Source organism: Amblyraja radiata, chromosome 2 (genome assembly GCF_010909765.2).
Source record: "Amblyraja radiata isolate CabotCenter1 chromosome 2, sAmbRad1.1.pri, whole genome shotgun sequence".
Lineage (NCBI taxonomy): Eukaryota > Metazoa > Chordata > Chondrichthyes > Rajiformes > Rajidae > Amblyraja > Amblyraja radiata.
This window is the reverse complement of record NC_045957.1, coordinates 106,367,211-106,392,898: the sequence shown is the minus strand read 5'-3', so window position 1 is coordinate 106,392,898 and position 25,688 is coordinate 106,367,211. Positions and strand designations below refer to the sequence as shown.

The 25,688-nt window shown below is 43.4% G+C and overlaps 1 protein-coding gene across 5 annotated transcripts in view; it reads right to left on the bottom strand.

Annotated features, from left to right (window-relative positions):
* Positions 1 to 25,688, bottom strand: part of crot (carnitine O-octanoyltransferase) — a 56,273-nt gene that overhangs the window by 27,792 nt on the left and 2,793 nt on the right. For 4 of the 5 annotated variants that reach the window (XR_004410048.1, XM_033012880.1, XM_033012863.1 and 1 more), the window contains exons 2-6: positions 17,465 to 17,603; positions 14,715 to 14,839; positions 6,258 to 6,439; positions 1,577 to 1,701; positions 564 to 672 (exon numbers count right to left, since the gene is read on the bottom strand). Coding sequence is in view for 4 of the 5 variants with exons in the window: in XM_033012863.1 (XP_032868754.1) it covers positions 564 to 672; positions 1,577 to 1,701; positions 6,258 to 6,439; positions 14,715 to 14,839; positions 17,465 to 17,603 (680 nt within the window). In the remaining variant the exon portion in view is untranslated. Of the gene's footprint in view, positions 1 to 563; positions 673 to 1,576; positions 1,702 to 6,257; positions 6,440 to 14,714; positions 14,840 to 17,464; positions 17,604 to 25,688 lie in introns of those variants that run through there. The other variant, XM_033012891.1, reaches the window with a different exon arrangement.

Below are 25,688 nucleotides of genomic sequence, written 5' to 3'. Positions count from 1 at the left end.
TCTCAGTATAATGTTCATTACTTCATGCTGATTTGGTCAAAAGATTATAATTCTGTCACACAAAAACAGGTACATATTTGATTCTATCTGAAAAAAAGTTAGAACTTCATTTTAACACTTAATCCAAGACAGTACACCATCTGTGCAGCACATCCTGCTTCCTGCATTGTCAATCAATCCGAATTATGCTTGAATCCCAGGAACTTGTTCCCGCAACCTAGAAAGTCAGGGAAAGAATGCTACCACTGAATCGCAAATTAAAAACAAAACCTCGAAAGACAAATGTACTTAATTCCAGAGATATGTGATGCCTTGTCTTGTTAAATCGTAGGCTACAAAATAGTTAATCTCCATAATATATATTTTTAATAAAATCACAGCAGATACTCAAGTATTGTTGCTTATTAGTTATGCAGTAATAATCTTCCCTGAAGCATTCATTACCTACGTAAAATTTCCTGGAGATATAGTTCAATGTGCGCACATTATGAATGTTAAATAAGGATAATCTATAACACATCAGTTAAGCAAATGTGGTTTAAAGAGAAACTGCAAATAAGCACCTGAGAAGCTCTGGCGGTGTGAGGATTTGATTGTCAAGCAAGGTATCAAACACAAATGCTCGTCCACGACAAAGGACAACTAAATGAGAGGGGCTTGGACCTTCAGCTTCTATATAGACATTAAAAGGAAGAGTTTAAACATCAGACATTATTTTGCCAACATTAAAATACAGTTGTAAAAGGCTGTATGCATAAATTAAAAAACTTAAAACCAACAAATTATAAGTGAGCAAGACACTTCTACATGTACAGATTATTCAATATTTTCACTGTGAACACTTTACTGCAATGCAAATGTATTCATTCAATTTTGTAATTCACAAGATCACCATTCAATTCTTATTTCTCTGAAAGTATCCATTGCATCCTTGTGTTTTCCTCTCCACTCCCATTTAATATGTATTGTTCAAATATTTGCTCATAATCCTTTAAAAGACATTAGCTCTTGGTATTCTTTCTGGTACACCAACCAATATCCTCATCCTACCATGTAAAACAAAAGCATCAGACTTAGTACACTAACTTTTATTACTGAAGTTTCAGAGCTGGATTCTGGTCCAGTTGCCATACTTCCTCCAGTTTATTTGCCTTGTCTCAGAGTTCAATGCAAGACAAAATAATTTTGCTTTAGTTTTATTGTTCGGCACACAGTACGCAAACAGACTTGTCTGCACATTGTTTCGTGGTTTTATGGGTTGTCTCATGAGACAATCCTTAAATTCACAGATAATCTGTAAACTTTCTTTACTTTTATTAACTTTATTTCTGCTAGATTGGAAGACATGGTATTGCTGGTATATGCACATTTTTGTAAAGAGAAATTACCTGATAGATTACCAAAGATTAATTTTAAGTGTGTCATCTAACATTAGCAGAATCATTGTTCTCAGTTTGCCACATTACAACACAATATGACCCCAAAATGCTACACCCTTGAAATGTTGATACCACTTGCTGTTTGAACGAGCTGAAGGGAACAATTACCTGGGAACAATTTTGAAGGGAACCATTACCTGTTTTAAAGTAGTTGACAAGGGAATCTCTGGTTACTCCAGGTATTTTGCAGGTATTGTACAGCATACAAAATTGATTCATGTCTAGTGGCACACCACCAGCTTTATGTACAGCCAAGCATTGCCTTTGGAAAATAAATACAAAGATAGAGCTAGTTCATCTCATGTACATAAAACAACTGCAGTGACAAAGATAATGCTTTATAAAACTTGCGAGCACCACTTCACATTGGGAAATAAACCCCCACATCAATTTATATCACAAACAAATAAACTGCGACAAATGTTTGTCTAAATACAGCCCAAGGAGAGAGGTGGGAGCTGATCTGCTTATCAGTGAGAAAGCTATTGTCCGTTACCAGAGATGGCTCAAGGTTTGTGTCATTTGATCTCACCTGATGAATTTGCAAAGTCATTAGCTATTTCTATGGGTTATCTCTGCAATGTTTCCTGGTGAAAAAAATGTAAATACTATTCCATAATAGCAGAGTCTGGGAGCATTTGTGTAAAATTGGAAGCCAGGTCTTCCATAATCTGTGATTACGGTTTTGGTTTATATTTACAGAAAACTCAGCTGACCCACACTTCTTAAGAATCAAACCCTTAGATAACACAGTAACATCATGTGTAACACAATCATTTCCAAAAATATCAGTTTGACATAAAAACATGCAATAACTATTGCTCATCATACCGAGCGAGTTTAAGAGTAAGGTGTGGAATGGTGACCATATTTAAATAAATTGGATGAACTAAATCTGATAAAAGCAATCAATATACACTGTATGTTTCAGCTGCACAGTAAACACATTAAGCTCCAGAATAGGATATGCAAATTTAAATGTAAACCCAAAGTCCAAAATATTTCATTGATAAATATTGTACATTTATACTGATGAAATTATACTTGAATTTAGAATTTAAGTTCAATAAGTATAATTTAATCAGTATAATTAATGGCTTGGATGCATTGGCTTGAAGTTGAAAGACACCACTTACTGCAAATGGTGGCATGAAGTTGAAAGGCACTACTTACTGCAAATGGTGGCTTGGGTGCTTTGGCTTGAAGTTAAAAGTCACTACTGTAAATGCACTTACTTCCTGTTTGCACTGTATATTGATTTTAGATAAAACGCTACCACTTACGGCTGTGACTTTTGGCCATCTTACTCAGTCCCCCTCCGCTGAGCAGGTGCAGAGAATTTTTCCCATCAATGAAAAATAAAAGTGTTATTAGTTTTTTTTTAAATGTTGAGAATCTCTCTCCTGTCAATCACTCCATGAAAGCCACACATTTTCCGGTGGGGGGGGGGGGTTATAAAACCCGGAAATGTGGGTGTGGCTCAGTCTCTGCAAGATGGAGGAGGGAGAGGTCACGACTCGCTGTCTTTAGTGGCTTTGCACCCTACTTCAAATGGTATGAAACTGCACTTGAATTTGGTGGCCTAATCCTTGAAATAGAATTTCAAGGATTAGCCGTGAGTCAACTACCAGCTCACCAGCCGTGAGTGAGTGAGTTGCCAGCACAACAGGCTTGATTGACTGAGACGCCAGCCCAAGAATCCATTTGCCGCACAATTTGCATACTAGCCCTCTGGAAACCAGTCCCTTCAGTTCACAACACCCATACTAGCGCTCCTGAAAGCCCCCCCCCCCAACTGGCCACCAATATTAGAATTGGTGGAGAGGTGGAATATTGCGTTGGATGACCAGCCCTCCTGTGTGATGCTGGGACCCAACGGGTCCCACTTAGTCTAGTAGCTCTTAAAATTAGAAATTATTCTCAAAGCAAGTTCATCCATCCACCAGGGCTTGAAATTAGCGGTTGCCCGGGTGCCACTTACCACCCAAAGTGCCGCCGGGCAACCTAAACAGCGAGTCATTTTTCCCGACTTGGCACGCAGATACTGGTTGATACCAAAGATGGACACAAAAAACTGGAGTAAAATCTGCGGGTCCGGCAGCATCTCTGGAGAAAAGAAACGTGACGTTTTGTGTCGGCGACGGTTGTGGGAAAGATGCTAAGTGTGGCATGACGGAGGGTCGGAGCGAATGACGGGCCCCTCACAGCAGCAGCGGCGGCGGCTCCATCTCCTCCTGCACCCCGCCCGGCCTGATAACGGCCGCTGCTTGCCACTCCACCAACGGCGCTTTCAAAACAAACCCTTGGAGGAGGGAGGTGTCGGTTAGAGGCGGAAGTAGGGGGGTAGGGTGGGACTGAGGATAGAGCGCGGTGATTGGAGGAGGGAGACGTGCCAAAACACTCTCGGCAGACCTGCACCACAGCCAGGATCGATCCTGGTCTCCGGCGATGCAATCGCTGCCGAACCGCCACTGGACCATCCTCCCCCACGCCCAAGAGACGTCAGGAGTCAGATGGGCGCGGTGCGCTCAGGCCCACAGCCAGCGCAGAGTAGCAGCGCTAAACCCAGCTCAACTCTGCCTATCCCGCCAGGTTAACCTACAGCCCTGTCTGGATTGAGACAGGGCTGTAGGCGAGACAGGCAGTGTTGAGCTGCATTTAGCGCTGGATTGAGCTGAGATTACCGTTCACAGGGCCTCCGAAGCTCTGTGTGTGTGTGTGTGTGTGTGTGTGTGTGTGTGTGTGTGTGTGTGTGTGTGTGTGTGTGGGTGTGTGTGTGTGTGTGTGTGTGTGTGTGTGTGTGTGTGTGTGTGTGTGTGTGTGTGTGTGTGTGTGTGTGTGTGCGCACCAAGAGATTCAGTCCCCCGATCCCCTCCATATTTTGATAGCGGTTTCCGTGCCTGACAGGGACAGCCAAGGCAGTGATGATGCCAGTGTTGTCCGAGGAGCGCTGGCCTTCCTTCCCACCTCCTCTGCTCCTTCCTCTCTCTCTCTCTCTCTCTCTCTCTCTCTTGTACGCCCCCCTCCACTCCTCTTATCCCGAGACCCCTCCTCTCCATCCTGCACTGATCCCCATTCCTGCCTCTATTCAGTCCTCACTGACATCCCCTGTGCTCCCCTCCTCACCAACTCCCCGCCCCCCATCTAGTCATCCTGCACTGATCTCCTTATCCACCTCGCATTGATTCTCCTGCCACTCCCCAACAATCCCACACTGGTCCCCCAATTCATCCTGTACTGACCCCCCTTCCCATCCATCCTGCACTGCTCATCCCCTTCATCCTGCACTGCTCTCCCCATCCATCCTGCACAGTTCCCCCCCCATTCAACCCCACTGTCATCCCCCGCCCTCTCCCCTCACAATTTTACCTACTCCAACCAACATGCACTAATTCCCCTGCCTCAATCCATCCAAATCGCACCGATTGCCTTATCAAGCCCCCCTCCCCCCACCGCCACCTATCCATCCTGCACTGATTCACACCCCCCCCCCCCCCCCGACCCTATTGTGCTGGAAATGTCTTCAGAGCTAACATTGACTATGTTTGATAACGGAATGCAATCAAATGTGTTTTAATTCCCAATGTTATTATTTGTTTTAGTCCATAAAGATGGATTAATTAAATTGTGAACATGTGAAACATTAAAACCGCAGTGTTCGATTGTCACTACTACCATTGACACGTTATTACAGAATTCATTTTAATGGCAAATCAATGCTGTTAATATGGAGTATCAGTACTGTAGTTATTTAATGAGCAACATTCACAACTATACGTTGGATTTATCCAGGTTTTACTTCCAGTCAGTCATATACATCACAAATTTGGTCAGGAGATATTTCAGTTGAAATTTTAACATTAATTCTGAAGTGGGAATGATGGAAAAAGCGTTTATCAACAATTTTTTTTTAAATTGTTGCTTACAAAACTGGGTATCTTCATTGTTGTTCACAACACATACATCTAATCTGAATGTCCGGTAATGTGGCGTCTTGGCACCTTTAAATATATTATCAAAAGAACATTTGCTGCATTTATGTCCTTTGGCCATCTCTTAGTTAGTGTAATGTTTAACCTGTCAGATGGGTATAGTCAGTTTTAACAGCTATTATCATAAAATGCCTTTAGAAAATTCCTTGCAACCTGTATATTTTGTTGTGGATTAATTATGTGGGAAGCGAGAGTATTTCTGTACCAATAGCAATAACGACCCCATGCTATGGCCATGTCATGATAATTTTCGGTCCTTCACAGAAAACATGCTTGCATCAATCTGTAGTGTGCATGGTTAAGCTTATATGTTATCAAGGTCCAGGATTTATTGACACAGGTTGATCATACGCTGAATAATCCAACCACATTTTTGTTTGGAAGTGGAAAGAAATAATAAAAATTGCATTAATTGCAATGTGTAAAAAGAGTTGAGATACTGTATTATAATTTTGCTGCATGTCATTGTGGTATATATCATGTCTTGATTGGTGAATATGTTAGTTTGTGACTTTATTTGAAGCAGAAATAATATGTGAATGCTTCATTGAGCATAATTCCGACTGGTAACTACGCACTTCATCCGAGCACGCGTCATGCAAGCCATCTTAAATGACCACCTAAACTGTCATTTGGCAACCTGAAAAGCTGCCAAGGTTGCCCGGCTGCAACAGGAAAAAAAAGTTAAGCGAGAGCCCAGTCCACCCTAAAATTGTGATCAACGTTCGGTGAAGAACTGAACCCCTCAGAAAATGAGATTATACATTATTTTACTGCACTTTTCAACATAATATGTGCTTAAATTGATTTCTTATGTGCATCTTACTTCCTAAGTAGCTTCCAAAACTGCAGGATATGGTAAACAGCTATTGCTGTTCGTTCAAGCTGTGTGCCTTCTTTCGGTGGCCAAAAATGTTCAAGGTAAGGACCAGGTCCTCCGAAGTTTACGTTCAACATTGATGGCATTCGGACCTCCAAATAGCCACTGATTAGCCACCATTCCTCAAGCTGATGGAAAGACATAGAACAGGAGTAGTCATCCTCTAAAATCTTTAAAAAGTAATACACTCACACAATCTGGTAAGATCAACCATAGTTTGCAATTGAAAATTAACTAGAGGGGCACCTTAGGTATTTTAACCAGAGATATATTTTACTTGTAGATTCAATTTATTGTACCAGAATAAGACACTCTGTTTTACAGACCACGTTGCACAACAAGCAAAAAATGTAATCAGCAAATATGGAAAATTACTGATAACGTACCAAATGTTGGTAAATTGATTGTTATTAAAAAAAATACTATTTTAATTACTTTCTGGGGTCTATCCACATTTTGATAGCAGTAACAGGATCGGTCTGAGTCGGCATGGATTTACGAAGGGGAAATCATACTTGACTAATCTTCTGGAATTTTTTGAGGATGTAACTAGGAAAATGGATAAGGAAGAGCCAGTGGATATAGTGTACCTGGACTTTCAGAAAGCATTTGATAAGGTCCCACATAGGAGATTAGTGGGCAAAATTAGCGCACATGATATTGGGGGTAGAGTGCTGACATGGATAGAAAATTGGTTGGCTGACAGGAAACAAAGCGTAGGGATCAACGGGTCCCTTTCAGAATGGCAGGCAGTGACTAGTGGGGTGCTCGATGCTGGGACCGCAGCTAATTACAATATACATCAATGATTTGGATGAAAGGATTACAAGTAACATTAGCAAATTTGCAGATGACACAAAGCTGGGTGGCAGTGTGAACTGTGAGGAGGATGCTATGAGAATGCAGGGTGACTTGGACAGGTTGGGTGAGTGGGCAGATGCAGTGGATAAATGTAAGGTTATCCACTTTGGTAGCAAAAACAGGAAGGCAGATTATTATCTAAATGGTGCAAAGTTGGGAAAAGGGGAAGTACAACGGGATCTGGTGGTCCTTGTTCATCAGTCAATGAAAGTAACCATGCAGATACAGCAGGCAGTGAAGAAAGCGAATGGCATATTGGCCTTCATAACAAGAGGAGTTGAGTATAGGAGCAAAGAGGTCCATCTACAGTTGTACAGGGCCCTAGTGAGACCACACCTGGAGTATTGTGTGCAGTTTTGGTCCCCTAATTTGAGGAAGGACATTCTTGCTATTGAGGGAGTGCAGCATGGCCGTCCGAAGGGGGGGTGCGTTGGATGCGACCGCACCCCCCTTTTCCCCTCCCCCAGAGTAAGAAAAAAAAATCAGCGTTTCCACTTTGGAAACGGCCAGTTCTCCGTTCTCCCGTCGCCGGGGCCCAAGCCATCTCCCGCCCACACCATCCCCACTGACCCCCGCTGGGCCCACGCCACCCCCGCTTGGCCCACGGCAACCACGCTGGGCCCACGCCACCCCCGCTGGGCCCACGCCACCCCCGCTGGGCCGCCACCCCCGCTGGGCCCACGCCACCCCTGCTGGGCCCACGCCACCCCCGTTGACCACAACTGGGCCCACGCCACCCCCGCTGGGCCCACGCCACCCCAGCTGGGCCCACGCCACCCCCGCTGGGCCCACGCCACCCCCGCTGACCCCCACTGGGCCCACGCCACCCTTGCTGACCCCCACTGGGCCCACGCCACCCTTGCTGACCTCTGCTGGGCCCACGCCACCCCCACTGACCCCCACTGGGCCCACGCCACCCCCGCTGACCCCCGCTGGGCCCACGCCACCCCCACCACGAGGTGATTGATAGATTCTTGATTGATACAGGTGTCGGAGGTAATGGGGAGAAGGCAGGAGAATGGGTTTGAGAGGGAAAGATCTCTCAACGTCTATACTCAATACTCTGACTGATGAAGGCCAAAGTGCCAAAATACTTTTTGACCACCTGATATACCTGCGACACGACCTTCAAGGAACTATGCAACCATCAACCATTCCTCTGCCCACCTGGCTAATTGATCCAGATCCTGCTGCAATCTTTCGCAACCACCTTCACTAACTGCAAAACCACTCACTTCTGTATCATCAGCAAACTTGCTAATCTTGCCCTGTTCTATGACGTTTCACAGAGTGCAGGAGTAACTCAGTGGGTCAGGCTGATTATAGAAGTTGGGAGGTCATGTTGCAGTTGCATAAGAAGTTGGTGAGGCCGCATTCAGAGTATTGTATTCAGTTCTGGGCACCATGTTATAGGAAATATGTCATCAAACTGGAAAGGGTACAGTGAAGATTTACGAGGATGTTGCCAGGACTAGAGGGCCAGAGCTATAGGGAGAGGTTGAGTAGGCTGGGACTCTATTTCATGGAGCACAGGAGGATGAGAGATGATCTAATAGAGGTGTATAAAATCATGATTTGGATAGATTTGGTTGAGTCTTTTGCCCAGAATAAGTGAATCGAGGAGCAGAGGACATAAGTTTAAGGTGAAGGGCAAAAGATTTAATAGGAATCTGAGGGGTATGTTTTTCACACAAAGGGTGGTAGGTGTATGGAACAAGCTGCCAAAGGAGGTAGTTGAGGCAGGGACTATCACAACATTTAAGAAACAGTTAGACAGGTACATGGATAGGACAGATTCGGAGGGATATGGATCAAACGTGGGCAGGTGGGACTAGTGCAGATGAGACATGCTGGGCTGAAGGGCCTGTTTCCACACTGTATCACTCTATGACTATCTATCTTTCCCTCTCAAACCCATTCTCCCCATTACCTCCGACACCCGTATCAATCAAGAATCTATCAATCTCCTCCTGAAAAATGTCCATTGACTTGACCTCCACAGCTGTCTGTGGCAATGAATTCCACAGTTCACCACCCTCTAACTTACGAAATTCCTGCTCATCTCCTTCCTAAAGGAATGTCTTTTAATTCTGAGGCTGTGGCCACTGGTCCTAGACTCTCCCAGTAGTGGAAACATCCTCTCCAAATCCACTCTATCCAGGTTTTTACCAGGCTGAGACAGACGGCAACAGCTTCACACCGTGTCCCAAAGTTTATGTCCTGTCCTGCTTCACCCAAGGCAGCAGAGACGTTATAGGAGAGGGCAAGCACCGTAACAAAGTAGCTCACGATGGTTTGGGTAACATTCAGGAATGTCTGTGCATGTCACATAGAAACATAGAAACATAGAAATTAGGTGCAGGAGTAGGCCATTCGGCCCTTCGAGCCTGCACCGTCATTCAATATGATCATGGCTGATCATCCAACTCAGTATCCCGTACCTGCCTTCGCTCCATACCCTCTGATTCCCTTAGCCACAAGGGCCACATCTAACTCCCTCTTAAATATAGCCAATGAACTGGCCTCGACTACCCTCTGTGGCAGAGAGTTCCAGAGATTCACCACTCTCTGTGTGAAAAAAGTTCTTCTCATCTCGGTTTTAAAGGATTTCCCCCTTATCCTTAAGCTGTGACCCCTTGTCCTGGACTTCCCCAACATCGGGAGCAATCTTCCTGCATCTAGCCTGTCCAACCCCTTAAGAATTTTGTAAGTTTCTATAAGATCCCCTCTCTAACTCCTAAATTCTAGAGAGTATAAACCAAGTCTATCCAGTCTTTCTTCATAAGACAGTCCTGACATCCCAGGAATCAGTCTGGTGAACCTTCTCTGCACTCCTTCTATGGCAATAATGTCCTTCCTCAGATTTGGAGACCAAAACTGTACGCAATACTCCAGGTGTGGTCTCACCAAGACCCTGTACAACTGCAGTAGAACCTCCCTGCTCCTATACTCAAATCCTTTTGCTATGAAAGCTAACATACCATTCGCTTTCTTCACTGCCTGCTGCACCTGCATGCCCACTTTCAATGACTGGTGTACCATGACACCCAGGTCTCGCTGCATCTCCCCTTTTCCTAGTCGGCCACCATTTAGATAATAGTCTGCTTTCCTGTTTTTGCCACCAAAATGGATAACCTCACATTTATCCACATTATACTGCATCTAACCATATAACCATATAACAATTACAGCACGGAAACAGGCCATCTCGGCCCTACAAGTCCGCGCCGAACAATTTTTTTCCCTTAGTCCCACCTGCCTGCACTCATACCATAACCCTCCATTCCCTTCTCATCCATATGCCTATCCAATTTATTCTTAAATGATACCAACGAACCTGCCGCCACCACTTCCACTGGAAGCTCATTCCACACCGCTACCACTCTCTGAGTAAAGAAGTTCCCCCTCATGTTACCCCTAAACTTCTGTCCCTTAATTCTGAAGTCATGTCCTCTTGAATCTGCCAAACATTTGCCCACTCACCCAGCCTATCCAAGTCACCTTGCAGTCTCCTAGCATCCTCCTCACAGCTAACACTGCCCCCCAGCTTAGTGTCATCCGCAAACTTGGAGATATTGCCTTCAATTCCCTCAATAGATCATTAATATATATTGTAAATAGCTGGGGTCCCAGCACTGAGCCTTGCGGTACCCCACTAGTCACTGCCTGCCATTGTGAAAAGGACCCGTTTACTCCTACTCTTTGCTTCCTGTTTGCCAGCCAGTTCTCTATCCACATCAATACTGAACCCCCAATGCCGTGTGCTTTAAGTTTGTATACTAATCTCTTATGTGGGACCTTGTCGAAAGCCTTCTGGAAGTCCAGATACACCACATCCACTGGTTCTCCCCTATCCACGCTACTAGTTACATCCTCGAAAAATTCTATAAGATTCGTCAGACATGATTTACCTTTTGTAAATCCATGCTGACTTTGTCCAATGATTTCACCACTTTCCAAATGTGCTGCTATCCCATCTTTAATAACTGACTCTAGCAGTTTCCCCACTACCGATGTTAGACTAACTGGTCTGTAATTCCCCGTTTTCTCTCTCCCTCCCTTCTTAAAAAGTGGGGTTACGTTTGCTACCCGCCAATCCTCAGGAACTACTCCAGAATCTAAAGAGTTTTGAAAGATTATTACTAATGCATCCACTATTTCTGGAGCTACTTCCTTAAGTACTCTGGGATGCAGCCTATCTGGCCCTGGGGATTTATCGGCCTTTAATCCATTCAATTTACCCAACACCACTTCCCGGCTAACCTGGATTTCACTCAATTCCTCCAACTCCTTTGTCCCCTGCTATTTCCGGCAGATTATTTATGTCTTCCTTAGTGAAGACGGAACCAAAGTAGTTATTCAATTGGTCCGCCATATCCTTGTTCCCCATGATCAACTCACCTGTTTCTGACTGCAAGGGACCTACATTTGTTTTAACTAATCTCTTTCTTTTCACATATCTATAAAAACTTTTGCAGTCAGTTTTTATGTTCCCTGCCAGTTTTCTTTCATAATCTATTTTTCCTTTCCTAATTAAGCCCTTTGTCCTCCTCTGCTGGTCTCTGAATTTCTCCCAGTCCTCCGGTATGCTGCTTTTTCTGGCTAATTTGTACGCATCATCCTTCGCTTTGATACTATCCCTGATTTCCCTTGTTATCCACGGATGCACTACCTTCCCTGATTTATTATTTTGCCAAACTGGGATGAACAATTTTTGTAGTTCATCCATGCAGTCTTTAAATGTCTTCCGTTGCATATCCACCGTCAACCCTTTTAGAATTAATTGCCAGTCAATCTTGGCCAATTCACGTCTCATACCCTCAAAGTTACCTTTCTTTAAGTTCAGAACCATTGTTTCTGAATTAACAATGTCACTCTCCATCCTAATGAAGAACTCAACCATATTATGGTCACTCTTGCCCAAGGGGGCACGTACAACAAGACTGCTAACTAACCCTTCCTCATTACTCAATACCCAGTCTAAAATAGCCTGCTCTCTCGTTGGTTCCTCTACATGTTGATTTAGATAACTATCCCGCATACATTCCAAAAAATCCTCTTCCTCAGCACCCCTGCCAGTTTGATTCTCCCAATCTATATGTAGATTGAAGTAACCCATTATAACGGTTTTGCCTTTGACGCACGCATTTCTAATTTCCTGTTTGATACCATCTCCAACTTCACTACTACTGTTAGGTGGCCTGTACACAACACCCACCAGCGTTTTCTGCCCCTTAGTGTTTCGCAGCTCTACCCATACCGATTCCACATCCTCCAAACTAATGTCCTTCCTTTCCATTGCGTTAATCTCCTCTCTAATCAGCAACGCTACCCCACCTCCTTTTCCTTTCTCTCTATCCCTCCTGAATATTGAATATCCCTGGATGCTCAGCTCCCAGCCTTGGTCACCCTGGAGCCATGTCTCCGTGATCCCAACTATATCATAGTCTTTAATAGCTATCTGCACATTCAACTTTAAATGTCACATCATGAATATTACTGAAGAACGGTCTTGACCCGAAATATAATCTATACCTTTTCTCCAGAGATGCTGCCTGACCCGCTGAGTTACTCCAGCACTCTGTGAAACGTCACCTGTCCATGTTCTCCACAAATGCTGCCTGACTTCAGAGTTACTCCAGCACTCTGTGAAACGTCACCTATTCATATTCTCCACAGATGCTGCCTGACCCACTGAGTTACTCCAGCACTTTGTGTCTATTTTCCCTTCACCCATTTGCCCAAGCCCACTCTCCCCCCTCCTTTCCTATGTTCCTTTCCACCCATAAACATCTCTTCCTTTACATTACACTCCTCTTTCAAATCTGTTCTACTTAATCTACATGCATTTTTCTTCTTAACTTTTTAGTCATAGAATGATGCAGTGTGGAAACAGGCCCTTCAGCCCAACTTACCCACACCGACCAACATGTCCCATCTAAACTAGTCCCACTCACACGCGTTTGGCCCATATCCATCTAAATCTGTCCTATCCATGTACGTGTCCAAATGTCTCTTAAACATTAGGAAAGTCCCAGCCTTAACTACCTCCTCTGGCAGCTCGTTACATACACCCAGCACCCTTTGTGTGAAAAAGCTGCCTCTCAGATTCCTGTAAATTTCTGAAATATTGATCATAAATTTGGTGCAAAAATGCTCCAAAATAAGGCTCAGAATGCATCAGAGAGCATCTAAAACCCCAGAGCTTTCAGGGCCCTTAAAGCGGGCCCTGGACCCCGGCATCGAGGGACTTCACGTTTCGCGCTTGTGATGTGCACAGCACGCACATTATTTCACATTAAGTTTTTTGTAATCCTGCCATGCCTCCCCCCTTTTTGAAATGCTTCGTAAGGGCCCATGCAGCGTAGGTTTACAAGGTTAATTCCCGGGATGGCGGGACTGTGATATGCTGAGAGAATGAAGTGGCTGGGCTTGTATACTCTGGAATTTAGAAGGATGAGAGGATATCTTATTGAAACATATAAGATTAGTAAGGGTTTAGACACGCTAGAGGCCGAAATCATGTGCCCGATGTTGGGGGAGTCCAGAACCAGGGGCCACTGTTTAAGAATAAGGGGTAAGCCATTTAGAACGGAGATGAGGAAACACTTTTTCACACAGAAACTTGTGAGTCTGTGGAATTCTCTGCCTCAGAGGGCAGTGGAGGCCGGTTCTATGGATACTTTCAAGAGTGAGCTAGATAGGGCTCTTAAAGGTAGCGGAGTCAGGGCATATGGGGAGAAGGCAGGAACGGGGTACTGATTGGGGATGATCAGCCATGATCACATTGAATGGCGGTGCTGGCCCGAAGGGCAGAATGGCCTACCCCTGCACCTTTGTGTAATTTTTTACAAGGTGCGTTCCAAAAAAATATCAGAATGTAGTTTCTTTACCCAGAGTTGAATGCACAGAGATATTTACCCTGAGTAGAGGAATCAATAACCAGAAGACATGTTTAAGGTGAGAGGGGAAAGATAAAATAAGGATTTATAAAATGTCATAAATAAAGAAGGAAATAAAGCTTTGGACTCCGGAATTGTGTGTTACAATGGCCGGAGTTACTAATTAACATTGAACTGTACTGGTCATATAACTCAAATTCTAAAGGGGTAGTTAGAAGTTTATCTATTATTCTTCATGCCAATACTGAGCTTTGGTGGAGCAGTGTAATAAACTAAAAATAGAAGCTAGAGTAGGAGTAAGTACGTGAATTTAAATATTTCCAGCAATTTTTGTTTTAATTTAGATTTCTAACATTCACAGTACTTTTACATTGGTATCAGATGGTGGTCAGTCAACTCTGGATGCAAGAATCTGGGAAATAAAAAATTGTAGGGATGGGAAGGGGAAAAAAAGTCATCATAGTAGATACTTGCAGAACTGTGTGAATAAAAGGAGAAACCAGACATGTCTTGGTGATTATATGTAACTAAAAGTCTGCAGGCATTACATATGCAATAAATTAGCTGAAGCCAACCAAACGCACTCCTACAATACTACTTCATTGGTGGAATAATACCAAACATGTATGCTCTTGCTTACCCAGTTTCTTCTAACTTTGGCCCTCTCCAGAAGTTTTTGATGTAGTTGTTTTCCAATTCCTTTTTCAAATCTTTTAACAATTTCTGTACTCCTTTGAAGTTCTTCTTCATTCAAAAACGGCTTCACTAAAACAATTTTTTTTAAATTCAACTGTATAATTGCAGCTTATATTGACAAACCTACTCGGAATAGGATTTAACATTTATTCACTGATTTAATAGTATGAAATGTATTATCCTTATTAAAATAGGATCGCACCCATTGTATAGAGAGGTTTAAACATAAATAGACATTTTTAAACAAAGAAGGATAACAAGTTCAATTATGGCCCAATGTGGTTTAAGGAAGATTTCCAAAGGAGGGAAGATAAATATTCTTAGGGTTGCGAGAATATCTAATTGACTCAAACTGATGTTAAAATCAAGTCAAATATTCACGTTTTATCAATGCAATCAAAATATTGCCCAAATGCTATTCCCACTTCCTGTCTCAAGGCAACGTGTCCATATTTGCAGTTACAGGATATTTCAAAACATAACTAAAGTTCTTTTTAAACCTGAGATACAGAGTGTCTGACAGGAGAGATGCAGGTCTTAAAATACCTACAACATAGAATGAATACCAATGGGAAAATTCTAGATCACAAATAATGAACAGTTCTGTTGAGCATGAAGGGCAGTAACATCTAATGCAAAACACCACTTGAATCAGTGTAATAAGAAAGGCATCAAGCAAGACAGTTAATAAGATGATGATCGTTCATAGTCATACAGACCAGGGTGCAAAGAAATTCTGTGCTCACATGAAGTTCATAAGTAAACAGTATACATGGTATTGATAAACATAATAAATGCATAACACAAAAGTGCAAAGTCTGCAGTGCAATCTGAAGTAGCATAAAAATACTGAAGTACAAGTATGCAATAAGCAAACAAGGTAGAGTTTAGAGGAAAAATATATCACAGTACCTCCAGGGGGTTTATTTAGTTTAGTATATTATTGCCACGTGGACTGAGGTACAGTGAAAAGTGCCTTTGTTGCGTGCTATCCAGTCAGCAAAAAGACTATACAACAATCAGGTGTGAAAGAGGTGATTGGTTCAGGATCTAATAGCCATGTGAAAGAAGTTGTCCTAAGACTGAACATCCGGACTTTCAAACTCCTGTATCTTCTCTCAGAAGGTACAGATGAGAGAACGGGGCCCTGGCAGGGCTGCGGGCATCATTGGCTATATTTCCAGCCTTCTTGATGCAATGAAGATGAAAGCAAATTTCAAGCCTGAGATGGACTGGACTGTGTTCACTGCTCTCTGCAGATTCTGGCAGTCAAAACCAAATCATTTGCCATATCAGGCTGAGATGCATCCCATAGAAATACTGCTACAGATGCGCTGTGAAAGTTTCAAGAGAATTCATATGGATGTTTTGAATCTTTCTATTCTTAAGATAGTAAATACGTTGATTCACTTTCTGGATTACCACATCAGTGTGAGGGGACGAGGTTAGATTTCTGGTGATACGATTTCCTAGAAACTTGAAGATGTCAGCAATCTCTACACCAACTCTGTCGATGAGAATGGGGCTGTGTTCACGAGCCTGTTTCTCACCAACTCTTTCATCTTTGCTGGCATTAATGTCTAAGTTGCTGTTCTGACACCATGACGCTAGGTTCTCAATGTCTTTCCTGTACTCCGTCTCACTGTTATTGAACATTGGTATCATCAATGAAGTTAAAGTTTGGGTTGGTGCTGCAATTGGCCACATAGTAATGGACAAATAGGGAGTAGAGCAAGGAACTCACCACACAAACATGAGGAGGACCAGTGTTGAGGGTCAGGGTGGAAAAATGTTTCGGACCAATTCTAACCGACTGAGGTCTGCCATGCAGGAAGGCTGGAAGTCAATTTCATTGTTCTTTTCACAGTGTATATGGCAATTAAGCACTCTTGACTCTTCCATATGGAGGCCCGAAGGCTAAATTTTTAAGATGAGCTTATTGAGTATTATGGTGTTGAAGACCAAGCTGTAGGTAATGAAAAGCATCTTGGTATGGGTGTTCATAATAACAAGATGATTCTGAGCTGAATGTAGTGAAAGGGAAATAGTGTCCTCCATAGACCTACTCACATAAATGAGGAATATTCAATTAGATTGGTACATTTAGAAATCACTGGCATCTGTGGAACGATGTTTTGACAAGAATTAATGCCTCCCAGGCTTTCAAGGTCGGCTGCAGGTCACCCCCGGGACACAAAACGGTCGGTGAGGAAAGGGACATCGGTTCATGGCCCAGCCAGTCGAGAATAATGTAGGAGGCCCAGCAGTAGCCTGGGGCTTACCTGGATTGGGAGCCGTTCCAGTACATCAAGCACGTGGACCAGACTTTGGACTTTTTGTAAATATAGCGGCGCGTGCATTAATGATCTATTCAATGAGAATTTCACTGTGCAATGCACACATGACACTAAAGCACCACTGAAGAAAGGACAGGGGGAAATCAGAAGCCCAGGCTTGAAGGTGAAAAACAAAGCCTGATCAGCACAAACAAAAATACAAAATTAATGAATTTATCTTAAATATTTTGTTACAGCAAAATTAATAATATTCCCATAGTTACTGATGTAGCGTTTAATTTTTTTCATGACTTTTGCCTTGAGTGGAACTTTGAAAAGATTGGGATTATTTTCTCCAATGGACATCCATTATAAAATGAACATAAATAAAACAACATAAACTATGATAATAGGGTACCTGCATCTAAATATTTTTCCAAGCTTTCCTCGAGAAGGGGAACCGGTAAAGGAGGTAGAGAATCTTGGTGCTGGAATGTACGTTCTTTTTTTGATACAAATATTTGATTTTCCATTTTCTTCAATGTTTCAGCTGATTTCTAAAAAGATCACACAAATATTTGATCATTGTTTCTTAGATAAATACCTCCTTTCTGCAATCCTAACAGTACAATCTGCTGAAACGACACCTCTACTGCAGTATACATCCAAATGAAGGAATTTAACCAAGCAATTTATGCAGCAACTTATGGTTGGAGAAGAGTTTACAAAAGGATGAAAATGAAAATATTCAATCACCAAGTCATACAGCACAGAAACAGGCCTTTCAACTAACTCATCCATGCTGACCAAGCTCGGCAGCTACCCCCAACAGATCACAAACTGCAGGATCTTGCGTATGGCCGGGTTCCACTCCGGCTCTTCCCCAGAAAAATACTTTGATCAATGTCAGTTTGTGACTTCAGTGGCAATCTTGGAGAGCAGAATTGGAGCTTTGATATCATAAAGCACCAGAACGGAAATTTGAAATCTGCTTGCTGCTTCTACAATTATCATAAACACTGTACAAAAATATCAAATCTGCTGTGGAAAGATTTTGCCTCTGCTCTTCGATGTGCCTGCCACACCTTTTGTCATGTCAAAAGAAAACATAAAATTCATTCCTGGCCAGATAATCAGGGTTCAGGGCTTGGATAATCAGGATTCAGTGCACCTGATGAACTCCTTCTATAATTTCAAAGCTGTTTCAAATTGCCATTAGATTTTATTTTGAATGTTAAAAATGTTCGTCTCTTTTAGTTTGACCATCCATTTTTAGAACTATACTGTACTGGGGGGGGGGGGGGGGGGGGGGGGTGCCGCCTGGTGAAGGAAGTGCCTTGTGAGGGAAGTGCCTTATGAGGGAAGTGCGAGTCTTTGGATCGAGTCTTCGGCGAGGAGGCTGAGGGAGGAGACTATGCAAAAGGTTGGAGAGGATGGGACGTGGTGAACAGATTCAGTGTGAGGCTTGCAGGATGTGGGAGGTCAGGGACACTGATGTCTCTGGCCGCCACAACTGAGGTAAGTGCGTCCAGGTTCAGCTCCTGAAGGACCATGTTGGGGCACTAGAGAAGCAGCTGGACGACCTCAGGGCCATCCGAGATAACCAGAGTTTCGTGGATAAGACCTACAGTGAGGTTGTCATGCCAATGCTACAGGAAGAGTGAAGGAGGGTGACTGTGAGAACGAGGAGTAAGCGTCGAGTGCAGGGCAGTCGACGCTTCCAGTCCGACAGGTGGACAGGTCGGTGGCTCCAACCCAGGCGATGAGGCGAGACTGACATCAGGCAGAGCTATAGTGGTGGATGACTCCATTGTCCGAGGTACGGACTGGAGATTCTGTGGCGGCAGCTGAGACTAGAGAATGGTCTGTTGTCTCCCTGGTGCCAGGGCTAAAGATATCACAAACCGACTTCAGAACGTCCTCGAGAGGGAAGGTGAACTACAGCCGGCAGTAGTTGCGCACGTGGGCACAAACGACATTGGGAAGAAGAAGAAGGAGGTCTGCAATGCGAATTTAGAGTTAGGAAGAAGCCTGAAAAGCAGGACTTCTAGGGTGGTTATCTCTGGATTGCTTCCAGTACCTCGTGCTAGTGAGGGCAGGAACAGGGAGATAGGGGATCTGAATGTGTGGTTTGGGGGCTGGTGCAGGGAGCAAGGATTTAGCTGTATAGACCACTGGAGTCTCTTCCGGGGTAGGGGTGACCGGTACAAAAGGGGCGGGTTACACCTTAACTGGAGGGGGGCCAACATTCTGGCAGGCAGGTCTGCTAGGGCTACACGTGTGGGTTTAAACTAAATCGTGAGGGGGGGGAGGGATTGACAAATTGGGAGTATAAAGATGGTGTTAAAGGGAAAGTGAGTACTGGAAAAGTTACAAAAGACTCCCGAATTAATGGGAAGGAAGATTCGAGAAGGGATAAGAGAGTAAGGTCAGGGCCAATAGTGACCGGAGTGAGAGGAGAGGTGAATACCGGTCAAAGTGTTCCATATAAACGTGCAAAGTAAAAGAAATAAAGTGGAAGAGCTTGAGGTTCACTTAGAAATTGTCAAGTATGATGTTGTGGGAATTAGCGACATGGCTGCAAGAGGGCCAGGGCTGGAAACTGAATATTCAAGGTTATACATCTTATCGAAAAGACAGGCATGTGTGCAGAGGGGTTTGGGGGTAGATCTGTTGGTGAGGAATGAAATTCAGTTCCTTGCAAGGGGTGAAATTGAACAGGAGATGTGGGGTCAGTATGGATAGAACTAAGGAATTGTAAGGGTAAAAATACCTTAATGGGACTTATCTACAGGCCCCCAAACAGTAGCCCGGATATACGGTGCAAGTTGAATCAAGAGTTAAAATTGGCATGTAGTAAAGGTAATGCTACGGTTGTTATGGGAGATTTCAACATGCAGGTAGACTGGGAAAATCAGGTTGGTGGTTGGTACTGGACACCAAGAAAGGGAGTTTGTGGAGTGCCTCTGTAATGGATTCTTAGAGCAGCTTGTATTGGAGCCTAGCAGGGAGAAGGCAATTCTGGATTTAGTGTTGTGTAATGAACCGGATTTGATAAGGGAACTCGAGGTAAAGGAGCCATTAGGAGGGAGTGACCATAATATGATGTTTTAATCTACAATTTGAGAGGTAGACGGGTAAATCAGAAATGTGAGCATTACAGTTGAACAAAGGGGACTATGGAGCCATGAGGGACAAGCTGGCCAAAGTTGACTGGAAAGATACCCTAGCAGGGATGACAGTGGATAATACAGAAGGTGCAGAATCAGTTCATTCCAAAGAGGAAGAAAGATTCCAAGGGGAGTAAGGGGCGACCGTGGCTGACAAGGGAAGTCAGGGACAGTATAAAAATAAAAGAGAAGAAGTACAACATAGCAAAGTTGAGCAGGAAGCCAGAGGATTGGGTAATGGTTAAAGAGCAACAGAAGACAACTAGAAAGGCAATACGGGTAGAAAATATGAGGTACAAAGGTAAGCTAGCCAAGAATATAAAGGAGGATAATAAAAGCTTCTTTAGGTATGTGAAGAGGAAAAAATTAGTTAAGACCAAAGTTGGACCCTTGAAGACTGACAAGGGTGAATTTATTATGGGGAACAAGGAAATGGCAGATGAGTTGAACAGGTACTTTGGATCCGTCTTCACTAAGGAGGACACAATCAATCTTCTTGATGTACTTGTGGCCAGAGGATCTGGGGTGATGGAGGGACTGAAGGAACTCCACATTAGGCAAGAAAAGGTGTTGGGTAGACTGATGGGACTGAAGGCTGATAAATCCCCAGAGCATTATGGCCTGCATCCCAGGGTACTTAAGGAAGTGGCTTTAGAAGTTGTGGACGCATTGGTGATCATTTTCCAATGTTCTATAGATTTAGGATCAGTTCCTGTGGACTGGATGGTAGCTAATGTTATCCCACTTTTTAAGAAAGGCAGTTGAGAGAAAACAGGGAATTATAGACCAATTAGCCTGACATTGTTGAGCCTGAACGAGTCTGACATAAAAGATGAATTAGCAGCACATTTGGACTTTCAGAGAGCATTTGATAAGATCCCACATGGGAGATTAGTGGGCAAAATTAGGGCACATGGTATTTGGGGTAGAGTGCTGACATGGATAGAGAAGTGGTTGGCAGACAGGAAACAAAGAGTAGGGATTAACAGGTCCTTTTCAGAATGGCAGGCAGTGACTAGTGGGGTACCAATGCTCGGTGCTGGGACTGCAGCTATTTACAATATATATTAATGATTTAGATGAAGGGATTACAAGTAACATTAGCAAATTTGGGTGACAGTGTGAACTGTGAGGAGGATGCTATGAGAATGCAGGGAGATTTGGACAGGTTGGGTGAGTGGGCAGATGCAGTTTAATGTGGATAAATGTGAGGTTATCCACTTTGATAGCAAAAACAGGAAGGCAGATTATTATCTAAATGGTATCAAGTTGGGAAAAGGAGAAGTACAACGGTATCTGGGGGGTCCTTGTTCATCAGTCACTGAAAGTAAGCATGCAGGTACAGCAGGCAGTGATGAAAGCAAATGATATGTTGGCTTTCATAACAAGAAGAGTTGAGTATAGGAGCAAAGAGGTCCTTCTGCAGTTGCACAGGCCCCGAGTGAGACCACAACTGGAGTATTGTGTGCAGTTTTGGTCTCCAAATCTGAGGAAGGACATTCTTGCTATTGAGGGAGTGCAGCGTAGGTTCACAAGGGTAACTCCCGGGAGGGCGGGACTGTCATATGCTGAGAGAATGGAGTGGCTGGGCTTGTATACTTTGGAATTTGGAAGGATAAGAGGGGATTTTAGCAAAACATATAAGATTATTAAGGGTTTGGACATGCTAGAGACAGGAAACATGTTCCTGATGTTGGGGGAGTCCAGAACCAGGGGCCACAGTTTAAGAATAAGGGGTTATCCATTTAGAACACTTTTTCACACAGAGAGTTGTGAGCCTGTGGGATTCTCTGCCTCAGAGGGTGGTGGAGGCCGGTTCTCTGGATACTTTCAAGAAAGCTAGATTGAGCTCTTAAAGATAGCTGAGTCAGGGGATATGGGGAGAAGGCAGGAACGGGGTACTGATTATGGATGATCAGCCATGATCACATTGAATGGCGGTGCTGGCTTGAATGGCCTACTCCTGCACCTATTGTCTATTTGTCTATACTCCACCATTCAATCATGGCTGATCTATCTCTCCCTCCTAACCCCATTTTCCTGCCTTCTCCCCATAATCTCTCACCTGTACTAATCAAGAACATTGTGAATCAAATGCAACTCAATTGGTCTAGTTGGAGAATTATTTGATCAATTTCATGAGATTAAACAGCTGAACTTTGATTTTAATCCTGATATTATTTATTTGATATAAATAAGAGCTGACTTTTTGAACAAAAGAATGTCAAGGGAAAGTTTACAATTGTCTAAGAGGGAGAATACTACAATGAAATCATTTAGCCTCATACAAGTGGCACATTATTGCAATGGGTAGAGAAAATACAATGATCCAGCAAATTTCAATTTGTGGAAAGTATACATTGGTATGAACATTTGAAAAATGTAAGTAATCATATTGGAAATGCAAGCATATATTAAGAAAACGCACAAGTGCGCCCACCAGGGGCGGCCTCGCCAACAGGCTGTCTGTTTTCTTCTTTTTTGTTGTTGTTATTTTTAGTGTTTTAAAAGTTTGTGTAAATGTTCTCTGATTTGTTTTATGTGGGGGGATGGGGAGGGGATCAGGGGAAACTTTTTTTTTTTGAGTCTCGTACCTTGCTGGAGATGTGATTGATTTCCGGGTCGTAACTCCGGTCGCTCTGCTGCCTAATATCGTGGAGCTGGAGGCCTTCTCGGGACTGACGTTGAGCCCCACCGCGGGGCGTGGACTTGCTATCGGGGTCGATCCCTTTCCTGGGATCGCTCCACCAGCGGCTTGCGGACTACCATTGAGAGCTCGGAGTGCCGGGAGGGACCGAATCGAGAAGCTCCAACGACGCAGATGCTCGACCAGCCCTGACACGGGGTCCGATCGCTCGGCGAGGGGGGGGCTGAGATCCCCCCCACCCAATGCAGGAGCTTGATCGCCCTGACGAGGAGGGCCCGACTGTCGACTACAGGAGTAAGACCGTCCCGTCAACGGAAACAAAGTTTTTTCACTATCTCGGTTGACAGCTGTTCAGGCCAAGTCAAGCGGAGATTGACAGATTCTTGATTAGCAAGGGGGGGTCAGGGGTTATGGGGAGAAGGCAGGAGAATGAGGTTAAGATGGAAAGATGGATCAGCCATGATTGAATGGCGGAGTAAACTTATTGGACCGAATGGCTTAAATCTGCTCCTAGAATTTATGCAGGTGGCAATATTAAAGTAATACCAACATGTCAAATAACCTATATGGAGAAAGAGTTTGAATAAAGCTGGAATAAGTTGGAAGAGGATATCAAGTATATTGTTAACAGATTTGATTACCGAAGGATAAATAGGATTAATCTTTCATTCACTGAATGGAAGTTAATGTTTCTGACCATACATTTCCCGAGGCAATCCTTTATGATTAAGGATAGCTTGCTTCTAATCTGTCTTTTTCCAACATATTCTATTTTAATTTTGGATTTCCATTATATGGAGTTTTATTGATGTTCAAATTTGACTTTTTACATGAAGCAAAAAGTACACATGAACAGCCATCCCAAAGCCCTTCATAGCCAATGGTACACTCTTAAAATGTATCCTCTATTGGAGCATATAAAAGTGGATATTGCAAATAATAATTAACTAAGTCAATACCTGTTCTTTTTTGTTCCATTTTCTGTAAATCACCTTGAGACAATTTGATAGTTTAAGAAACATTCATTTAAAGAATATCATCCAAATGCTCAGGACTTTGATAGTTTAAGAAACATTCATTTAAAGAATATCATCCAAATGCTCAGGACAGGACTTATCCATTTTGGTGGCAAAAACAGGAAAGCAGACTATTATCTAAATGGTGGCCGACTAGGAAAAGGGGAGATGCAGCGAGACCTGGGTGTCATGGTACACCAGTCATTGAAAGTGGGCATGCAGGTGCAGCAGGCAGTGAAGAAAGCGAATGGTATGTTAGCTTTCATAGCAAAAGGATTTGAGTATAGGAGCAGGGAGGTTCTACTGCAGTTGTACAGGGTCTTGGTGAGACCACACCTGGAGTATTGCGTACAGTTTTGGTCTCCAAATCTGAGGAAGGACATTATTGCCATAGAGGGAGTGCAGAGAAGGTTCACCAGACTGATTCCTGGGATGTCAGGACTGTCTTGTGAAGAAAGACTGGATAGACTTGGTTTATACTCTCTAGAATTTAGGAGATTGAGAGGGGATCTTATAGAAACTTACAAAATTCTTAAGGGGTTGGACAGGCTAGATGCAGGAAGATTGCTCCCGATGTTGGGGAAGTCCAGGACAAGGGGTCACAGCTTAAGGATAAGGGGGAAATCCTTTAAAACCGAGATGAGAAGAACTTTTTTCACACAGAGAGTGGTGAATCTCTGGAACTCCCTGCCACAGAGGGTAGTCGAGGCCAGTTCATTAGCTATATTTAAGGGGGAGTTAGATGTGGCCCTTGTGGCTAAGGGGATCAGAGGGTATGGAGAGAAGGCAGGTACTGGATACTGAGTTGGATGATCAGCCATGATCATATTGAATGGCGGTGCAGGCTCGAAGGGCCGAATGGCCTACTTCTGCACCTAATTTCTATGTTTCTATGTTTCTATGACTTCAGATTGCAGCAATCCCGCAGAATTGCATTGAAGTGTCAATGTATGGTGCAGTGCTGGTGGATTGTATTTTCTAAAGCTTATGATGGACTCCGACCAAGACTCTCTTCATCCTCCCTCACTTCAGCCTCATAAGGCTAGCATTCCATTAGCCTTTTTCCTGATTTCGTAATTGTACACATGAGCTTTTATCAATTTATGAACACAGCCAGCAACAACATTTATTTCAGTTTGCTCCTGTATCGTTCTTAGCCTCTCATCATTAAATATTTTGCGGTATCTTTTGAGTATGCAACAAAAATAACTTTGGAATTTTATTAATTTACCTAATCTTTCTATACCATTTCCAAATCCAATCTATCATCCACACATTACTATCACTGTCAACTTCATGTCTCCTGAAACTTAGGACATGAAAATCCCTATTCTTCTGAATCAAGATTAGGTTAATAGAACTCAATGTTGGAATAGAATTGTAGAGATTGGATGGGTCAAGCAGCAACATTCGATGATAATCAATTTTCAGATTATACACAGAGGGAGACAATCAACTGAAACTGCAGGGCAGAATCGTAAATGGCGCTGTGGCATATCCCATCACATTAGTATACAGAACAGTACAGCACAGGAGTGGGCAATTCGGCCCACAATGTTTGTGCTAAACATGAGGCCAAGTTAACTGATCTCATCTGCCTGTACATGATCCATGTCCCTATAATCCCTGCACATCAACCCACCTATCTAAAAGCCTCTTGAACATCATTATTGTATATCTGTCTCCACCACCAAACCTGCCAATGCGTTCCAGCCCCCCACTACTTTGTGTAAAAAAAACCTCCCAATACACCTCCATTACACTTTCTCCCTCTCGCCTTATAGCTACAGTGTCCTCCATAATGTTTGG